This window comes from Sinocyclocheilus rhinocerous, unplaced genomic scaffold (genome assembly GCF_001515625.1).
Source record: "Sinocyclocheilus rhinocerous isolate Xijiao unplaced genomic scaffold, SAMN03320098_v1.1 scaffold28, whole genome shotgun sequence".
Taxonomy (NCBI): Eukaryota; Metazoa; Chordata; class Actinopteri; order Cypriniformes; family Cyprinidae; genus Sinocyclocheilus; species Sinocyclocheilus rhinocerous.
This window is the reverse complement of record NW_015652416.1, coordinates 916434-926039: the sequence shown is the minus strand read 5'-3', so window position 1 is coordinate 926039 and position 9606 is coordinate 916434. Positions and strand designations below refer to the sequence as shown.

The window sequence follows — 9606 nt, the reverse complement described above, 5'->3', positions numbered from 1 at the left end:
AAAGGTGGAACAGATGTGTTTTTAGTCGTTTCTTGAAGATGGTTAAGGACTCAGCTGCTCGGATTGATTTGGGTGATTTTTGGTGGCCAACCTGTAATATTTTTGTCAGGTTACCTACAATGTGCTTGAGTTATAAAATGTAAAATGTAACATGAGTTTAATTGGGTTTATTCTTTTGGACCATGAGGGTGAGTAAATGATGACAAAATTTTTGGGTGGGTGAACTATACTTTTAATAATTTATTATTATTATTATTATGGAAATATGAAATTATTTCCTTAGTGAAATGATACTCTAAATAATAAACTAAAACTGCCTGTAGGTGGTGGTAAATGTCTTAATGATTAAGTCATCGAGTCATTTATTCATTCATTTGATTCGTTCAAATGGCTGATTCACCCTGCATTCCATTCGGAAGGGCTCATCCTTATGCCCTTCCGAAGTGTCCATCAGTTGTACCCTTCGAAATCCTTCATTCCGAAGGGCCCTTTGAAGTGGCCAGTTTTGAGCACTTCGGTTTGGAACGACCCTTCAATATGGAGGCCATGATTGTTTTCACTCCGAAGTGCCCTTCAGAGGGCGATATGTCCCGTTTGGAACACACAGTCATTCAGGAGTGTAGTAAATGGTTCTCTTTATGAATGGTCCATTGAATCATTAGGCTTGTTCGACTTGAAGCGGATCATCACCATCAGATCGATCGGTGTGTGACATCAAAGTATCGCGAGAGCGATTAGAGAGCAGACAACTCTGCATGCTTTTGGCCCTGTCCCAAATGGCACTCTAAACCCTTGCGGTCTTCCTCTGAGTCCGCACTTTCGTGACGTAATGCCGAAGTCCGCAAGACCGAAAGTGCACATGAAGTGTTCCATTTGGGACAGGGCCTTTGAATCGCTCTCGCGGTACTTTGATGTCATAAACCGATTGATCTGTGCAGCGCCACTTCAAATCCAACGAGCCTAATGATTCACCCAATTCGTTCAAAACGTGGAATAAGAAATGAAATGCAGCTGCGTGTTGCTCGGAGACGAACAGTTCTGCTTTGTCTTTATATTTTCGTTGGCAAAATTGAGCAAAACAGACAACATGCGTCTAAAATAACACAATATTAAGTTCTTATTTATTGAACTGTTGTATAAGATCAGTATCACATTTGCACTCGTGTGATATTGCACTTATTGCTCGTGTGATATTGCTGTAAACATGAGACAAAAACTCAAACGGGCATTTTTGCACCATATCTTGAATTTTAGGGACATTCTAACTACGTTCTCTAGGCTCCATCACGCAGTGAGTTGTTGTCCTGCCTCATATTTGTCAATCAGCTGTACGAAATGTCGGGGTGGGGCAAGTGCGTTAAATGCATTAGTAGTTTTAACACTTTATTTTTCACCGTAATTAATTCAACTAATTAACGCGTTAAATTTCCAGTCCTAATAATAACATATTTTAACATATTTAAATAATTGAAACAATTAAGTATTTATTTACATTTACATTTAGTCATTTAGCAGACGCTTTTATCCAAAGCGACTCACAAATGAGGACAATGGAAGCAATCAAAATCAACAAAAGAGCAACGATACGCAAGTGCTATAACAAGTCTCAGTTAGCTTATTGCAGTACACATAGCAAGGTTTTTTTTTTTTTTAATTATGTAATAAATAAAAAGAAAACAGATACAATAGAAAAAGAATAGAGCAAGCTAGTGTTAGAGGCCTTTTTTGTTTTTTGTTAATTTCATAATAAAAAAAACAAATAGAATACAAAAAGAATAGAGACTGATAGTTTTTTTTTAAAGAAAACAAGCAGTAAATGAATAGAGTGCAAGTCTAAAAGGGGCAAAAAATTTTTTTTTAAGAATAGAATTAGAATAGAGAGTGCTAGAGTTAGAGGGTCAAATAAAGATGGAAGAGATGTGTTTTTAGCCGATTCTTGAAGATGGGTAAGGACTCAGCTGCTCGGATTGAGTTGGTCAGGTCATTTCATCAGGAGGGAACAGTTAATGTAAAAGTCTGTGAAAGTGATTTATTTAATTTAAATATTAATAAATTAGCAATGTTTTCATGTTAGTTGTCGCATTCCTCAACATTTTGGGTTGCCTTGTCAGGTTACCTAAAAATGTGCTTTATGTGGTAAAATTAATTAAACTGGGTTTATTGTTATTTTTATTTATTATTTAAATAGTATTATATAAATATGAGCATATTTAAATAATATAAACAATTTATATAAACAAAATATTAATTTTTAAAATATCATTTAATAACCAATACTTTGTTCCATGTTGGTAGTAGTATTATAATATTCTGAATATTGGCATATTTAAATTATATTATTATATAAAGCAGTATATTATTATATAAATTATATAAAGCAGTACTTTTTCCATGTTGATAGTAGCATAGTATAATTTGATTTAAATAATACAAACAATTAAATATGTATTTAAATATTAACATATTTAAATGATATAAACATTTAAATATGTATTTAAATATTATTTAACAAGCAATATGTTTTCATGTTAGTAATCCTCAACATTTTAGTTCCCTGTAACATTTTTATCAGGTTACCTAAAAATGTGCTTCATGTGCCACTTGAGTTAAACTGGTCTTCAAAATATAATAAATTAATAAAATATTATTATTTAGTATCCAAATACTATCATTTAAAAATTAACATATTTAAATAATCTAAAAAATTGTTATTTAAAAATTGTTATTTAAATATTATTTAATATGATTTTTTAAAGTAATTTTTTGAGTAATTGCTCATTCCTCAGCATACTGGCTGACAAAATAATGACACGTCCTGTATTTATCACTCCTATTTCATGATATTGTTTCTCAAATTCAATGAGTTCAGTGATACTTCCGCATTGCTGACACCCTGCCAAGAGACATATTGGACATCCAGACACTTGCGTTCATCTTCTAGGGTACAATTAGTTCTATGACAACTGTGACAAAATCCTTGATGGCCACAATAAAATTTCCAGTGTCACGCTCTTTGAAAGGAGAGAAGATATCAATAGTCCGGGTGACACTCTGCACTGCAAGCAATTGCCCGTGGAAATCTTATCAAAAAGGGAGTGAGAAATATTACAGATTAGCTACAGCAATAACAAAGAGTCCTTGATTTCCCCTCAATGCATGCAATAATGACTTTAATGGTCCTTATTAGGCATCAATTTTTCATTAACCAAATTGCCATTAGACCCAAGTGAACAGAGAGCCATGGCTGTAGGAGCTGGCATGGTTACGCCGACTCAAAGAATCATTGTGTTCATAAACTCCCTCTACATGAGGTGGAATAAATTAGATTTCCATTCATGTTGCTTTCATGCTGGAAAGTACAATAGGAATCCTGCACGATATGTACAGGCATAGAAACACATTCAGACTTGTTAGCATTAGTGCCATTACTGTTGGACTGTGATTTTTCTTTAGTTCAGGAAACAAGCAATGAACATTTATAACTGTCCTAATGCCATGTCCAATACGTTGATGGGTAAAATATTTTGTCAGGTTATCTACAAGTGTGCTTCATATCGTACTAATGAGTTAAACTGTCAAAAAATTCAAAAGTCAAAATAATAATATTAATATAATAACATAACTATAATAATCATATATAATAATATAATATATAAAAAATATTATTAATTTGTAAGTTCATTTTTATTTTATTTATATATTTTATTTATAATATTTTATTTTTATTTTTCATATATATTTATTTTTTTAATTAATGTAATTATTTTTAAATATATTTTTTCAGTAATGTTTCAAAATATTAACTACTAGTCAAAAGTTTGGAATAATATTTATTTTATTTTATTAATTTTTTTATTTCTGAAGAATCATGTGACACTGAAGACTGAAACAATGATTTTTAAAAATAGATTACATTTTAAAATATATTAAAATAGTAAATATTAAACTTTAAAATTGTAGTAATATTTCAAAATAATACTGTTTTACTGTATTTTTATCAAATAAATTCAACCTTGCAGAGCAAGAGACTTCTTTCAAAAACATTGAAAAAAATCTTAATTATTCCAATATTAAGTATTATTTAAATGTTAACATATTTAAATAATAACATTTACATTTTAATATTTGAATCGATTTATTTATTTGTTTTTTAAATATCATTTAAATGTTAACATTAAAATAACATTTGTATTTTAATATTATAGTGAACTTAAGTTTATAGTTTTATTTTTAAATCATTTTAAATATAGGCAAATTAGGCATATTAAATCATTCAAAATATATAGCATAATATTTAATATGCCTATATTTATAATTATGTTATGAGTGATAAATGTTTGATATTATAAACCTATTTTCTATTTGTCTTGTATTGTTGTACTTTTTTCCCAATAAATGAACTTACTGCATTTTTATGCACAAATACACACAGCTCTCTTAAAGGGAAAGCAAGTTTCAAGAGACATTTGAGTGCTCTTAGAAGATTAAATATTTGCCATAATCTATAACTGTGCCTGAGTTATTGCTAGATGATGATCTAAATCTTAAAAATAAATTCAAATGCATTTTTTAAAAATTGCAAAAACAATTAAATATTCAATATTAGAAGATAAACGTCTACATCAAATGTGCCATTTTGGACTAGGTAATTCAAGTACAGGGCATCGCAGAGTGAGCAAAAGGACTAATGAACTGTTACTCATTTCTCCATCAGCCACAGTTGGCCAGCCTGTGTGCCACATCCTCAAGAGGACGTCCCATAACTGCTCACAAACCTCCAGCGCAGCAACCAGAGGGTCTCCAGGGGGAGTCCAAGGTGGATCAGACCCATCCCGGCCCAGTCGTGGAAGACGGCTCCAGGTCTTCAACTGACAGCCCTTCTTTAGGCAGCACCGGCGATGCAGGTTGGTCTTTCACTACAGTCCTTAAGTATGAGAACAAAGACATCAATTTCTGATGCATAATAATCTTAGCGCTGCTTGGGCTCAGAGTTAAGCCGGCTTTTAACACTGTAATTTAAATACCCATAATCAGCTGCACAGTGGGGGTCATAGAGGCACTTAACGTTATACACTGAGCGCTGACTGAGAAACCACTCCTTAATCTGCTAATCAGTTGTAGTTGTAAAATCTTTATATAAAAAATAAATAAAGTTCAGTAGTGAATATGAATTTTTCTGATTTCTTACTGCTCTAAACATTTTTCATCAGCTGGATATCACTCTTTGTTGAGTGTTGTGAGGAGTAAAAACTCCATAAGCCAGCGGTGATAATATCAGTCTGTCTATTGAAGGTCGTACTGACATTTGTACACTTTACAAAAGTTTAAACTCCATGTATTCAAACCTGGTATATGCATGGACTTTTCCGGAAATCTCTATAAAGCAATTTTTAGTTTGGAATTTTTAAATTTTTTAATTCGACTGGAAAGATCGATGGAAAAATCAAAGAAATTCAATGGTCAAAAAAGGTGGGCAAGATAATTTGATAGATATCTTAGAATAGTTCAAATGTTTTTGAAAAATGTTTTGTCCATTTTGTTCATTGAGGCTGCATTTATTTGATTAAAAATACAGTAACGTTTTGTAAAAATGGTGTTACTTTTTAAAATACCTGTTTTCAGTTTTTATATATTTTAAAATGTAATTTATTCCTGTGATGCAAGCAAAGCTGAATTTTCCCATCTTTCTTCAGTGTCACACGATCCTTCAGAAATCATTCTAATTTGCTGATCTGATGCTCAAGAAACATTTTTTCTTATTATCAGTATTTCTTATCACAACAGTTGTGCTAAACTGTGATACATTTTTTTCAGGGTTATTTGGTGAATACAAAGTTCAAAAGAACAGCATTTATTTGAAATCTTTTGTGACATGTAAATTACTTAACTGTCATTTTTGATTAGTTAAATGTGTCCTTACTGAATAAATATATATATATATAAAAAAAAATCATACTGACCCCAATCTTTTGAATGGTACTGCACTGTAAGATGATATGAGTTGCCGATAAATTTATATATGGTTTTAGATGAGCAGATCTGTTATTGATTTAATACTGGTGTTTAATGTACTATAAAGTCTCTCAATTCATAACTTTTAAAGCACTGCCTTCAAAACACAGCTTATGTAACAATCCACAGTATTCAACAATAAATTTCAAGTCTGTCAGACTTCAAATCGCCTGCTGTGAGCAATTTTCCTGTCATTATTCATAATCCGTAGGTCTCAGTTTTTATGGCGTCTATCAGCTAATAGTTTTGTGCAATAAAAAAGATATTCAACTTAATTGCCTGTCAGTTACTATATTAAACAGCTACATGTTCTCAGATTCAGACATCTCACTGTTTTTCGGCACCATGAGAGTTGCATTTTTAAGACAGCCTCACCGTAAGAACTTCCTTCATTTTCGGAACACAAATTAAGATATTTTTGATGAAATCCGAGAGCTTTCTGACCCAGAACTACCATGTTCAAGGATCAAGATTAAGGTTTGTGAAAAAGTATCCTCACAGCTTCATAAAATTAAGGTTGAACCACTGATGTCACATGGACTATTTTAACGATGTCCTTACTACCTTTCTGGGCCTTGAACGTGGTAGTTGTGTTGCTGTCTATGCAGGGTCAGAAAGCTCTTGGATTTCATCGAAAATATCTTAATTTGTGTTCCGACGATGAACGAAGGTTTTACGGGTTTGGAACAACATGAGGGTGAGTAATGCGGAATTGTCATTTTTGGGTGAACTATTCATTTAAGGCTTTTTATCCTCCTCTAGCTGTTTTTAAAGCATGAACATATCCTAAAAATGCCATCTCAACAAAATCTGTTGTACCTTAGTTATACAGGGTTCCTTTAAGCAACCCAACAACTAGTTGATCTAAAAAATATCAAACTTTTGTCGGCGCCGATGGCCTCGTGGGCAGCGTGCCGACATATAGCGCCTTTGCGCTTCGGGCGTCCCGAGTTCGAGTCCAGGCTTGTGGACCTTTCCCGATCCCACCCCCCTCTCTCTCTCACCCACTTCGCTTCCTGTCGACCTACTGTCCTATCTAAATAAAAGGCATAAAACGCCAAAAATAAATCTTTTTAAAAAAAAATCTAACTTTTGCCATTTTATCTTGTCATTATACACTCAGCCAACTGGTTTCTGATGTTTTCAGCAGGAAAAGCATCTGTTAATACTCTGAATATTATGTTTATCTTCTGTGTTTTCGAACAGATGGCTACACGCATCAGCTTTGCGAAGTCGAAACGCCCCAGGATCCTCACGCGCCAGAATTCAAGGCCAGTCACGGAAAGGGAGATTGCAAAGCGGTCATATCAGGACTGCTGTGTGGGAAGCCCATGAGATGGGAGGTGGCCTTTGACATCCAGCCTTACCTGAAAGGCCGAGAGCGGGAGGAGAAAGTTCACGAGGACCTGTGGAACGAAACCTTCCATCACCTGGCGGGACGCTCCATTATTCAAGACTTTGAACACATGGTGGATAAAGAGTGTGAGATTGAGCATGGTAAGGTCGAATTACCAAATATTAAAACATCCAACTTGCTTGAATATCTGACCAAATCCCTCTATGTCATTTCTTGTAGGTTCTGGGAGAAGGTACCAGCTTTACGCCATCCACACGAGCAAAGCCTGCAACATCTTGAGCAAATACACAGCGTTTGTACCTATCGATCTGGACAGCAATGAATATTTACCCACTTGCATTGAGTACAGCCATCCCGGTAGGTCATTCTTCTAATTCATCTGAGCTCACAAGGCCTGGCAGTTGCAATCATTACGTCAAAAGACACTCTTCTCAGGAAGAAGAAATCAAGGAGGAGTTACACAATTAGATTATTGTAATGACTCCTTGTGTATTTGTTTATCTCCAGGGGAGGATCATAAACGAAGTTCGCACTGCAGTTCTCGTTCCGGCAGCAGGAAGAACCGTGGTTACTCTGTGGGTCTGGGTCGCTCGCAGTCAGGAGGTTTGCCTGGGCAAGAAGATGCAGCGTTATGCTACAGTAAGATTGATGACAAAGTACTGACAATTGGCTTGTTTACAAGTGTGGAGTAAAAAATGGATGGATCATAAAAGACTTGATTTTTATATTGCATGAAAGAGACTAAAGCTTGGTTTAATTTCATTTCTTATTCTTTCATTTCTTCTGGCTGTGAGTCTATGGCAATCCCTAGAAACATTTGGTAAAAAGTTTCATTTTTGGTGAAATTTGGTACATTTATTGAGGAGAGTATCAACTTTTATCATACCCAATTTTAAACTCTCTAGTGCCACCAACAGGTCAACGTTCACATTTTGCCTTAAAAACTAACAACCAGTCGTTAGACTTTGAGTCAGACAATCTTGAAACTAAAGACTTCTGATATATGAAACTGCTTAATGCATTAACATATTTGATGGTGAGGATGCCAAATAGGAAGTGAGATTTATTTTCCAATGCTTTGGTCTATTGAGTGCATTGGGTGGCAATGAAAGTTGGCACCCAAGCAGTTCATTGACAGTGCCACTGGTTAAATACAAAAATACTCAAAAACATAAATTTGGGATAACTTGGCTTACAGTCAAATATGTATACAATTTTGGGGAATTTTGAACAGTTTCACATACTATTTTGTGTACAGTCCTCACTGACAAACTATCAAATCTTCACCAGAGGTCCAGTAGCCTCATAAAACCGAACCAAAAACACCCACAAAACTTTAACACAAAAATATATATGTGTTGTCAGAGTATTCTGACAATAAAATATCAATTTGATGAAAGGTTGGTCAAAATATACACTATACTGCTCATAAGTCTGGGGTCAGTATACATTTTTTAAAAATAAATTAATATTTTTATTCCGTAAATCTATTAAATTGGTCAAAAGTGACAGTAAAGACATTTATAATGTTACAAAATATTTATATTACAAATAAATGCTGTTCTTTTGACAAATGTAAAATGCATCACAGTTTACAGAAAAATATGAAGCAGCACAACTGTTTTCAACATTGATAATAAGAAATGTTTCTTGAGCACCAAATCAAAATATTAGAATGATTTCTGAAGACTGGCATAATGATGCTGAAAAATCAGCTTTACATCACAGGAATAATTTACATTTTAAAATGTTAAATATATAGAAAACTACTTTTACTAAAATCTCCAGCAGGGATGCTATGAACAAACAAATGTGCATGTTATTATAAAATCTTCTTGAGTGCACATAAACTATCATCAGCACAGACCCATTTACAAACGCACTTGGATGTGATTCCTTAATGCTAGTTCAGATAACTGCTTTCATTCCAAACTGATGTCAAAAGGACTTGTGTCTGCACCCTAAAACGCTTCTTTGCTCTATGTATGTAGACGATTCATCCCAAGCCCCCTGCAAAACACCCTCATCCTCCAGCTGGGAACGATGTAGCTCTTCTGAAGGTACTTTTCTCTAACTGTCTGCATTCACTTGGTTACTTCGGTTATTATAGTCATCAAGCGTAGCGTTAGTTCTGGCAGGTCACGTTAGTCAAGCTCGCATCAGCTGACTCTCAGCTGATCCCCATCAACCTATGGGAATACGACACCTATCTAAGCATTCATATATAAGGTCCCTCA

The 9606-nt window shown here is 34.1% G+C and overlaps 1 protein-coding gene across 1 annotated transcript in view; it reads left to right on the top strand.

Annotated features, from left to right (window-relative positions):
* LOC107714920 (von Willebrand factor A domain-containing protein 5B1-like) overlaps positions 1 to 9606 on the top strand; it is a 40894-nt gene that overhangs the window by 26939 nt on the left and 4349 nt on the right. The window contains exons 14-18 of the mRNA XM_016520919.1: positions 4715 to 4904; positions 7219 to 7509; positions 7589 to 7726; positions 7877 to 8008; positions 9361 to 9429. Coding sequence (XP_016376405.1) covers positions 4715 to 4904; positions 7219 to 7509; positions 7589 to 7726; positions 7877 to 8008; positions 9361 to 9429 — 820 coding nt within the window. The remainder of the gene's footprint in view (positions 1 to 4714; positions 4905 to 7218; positions 7510 to 7588; positions 7727 to 7876; positions 8009 to 9360; positions 9430 to 9606) is intronic.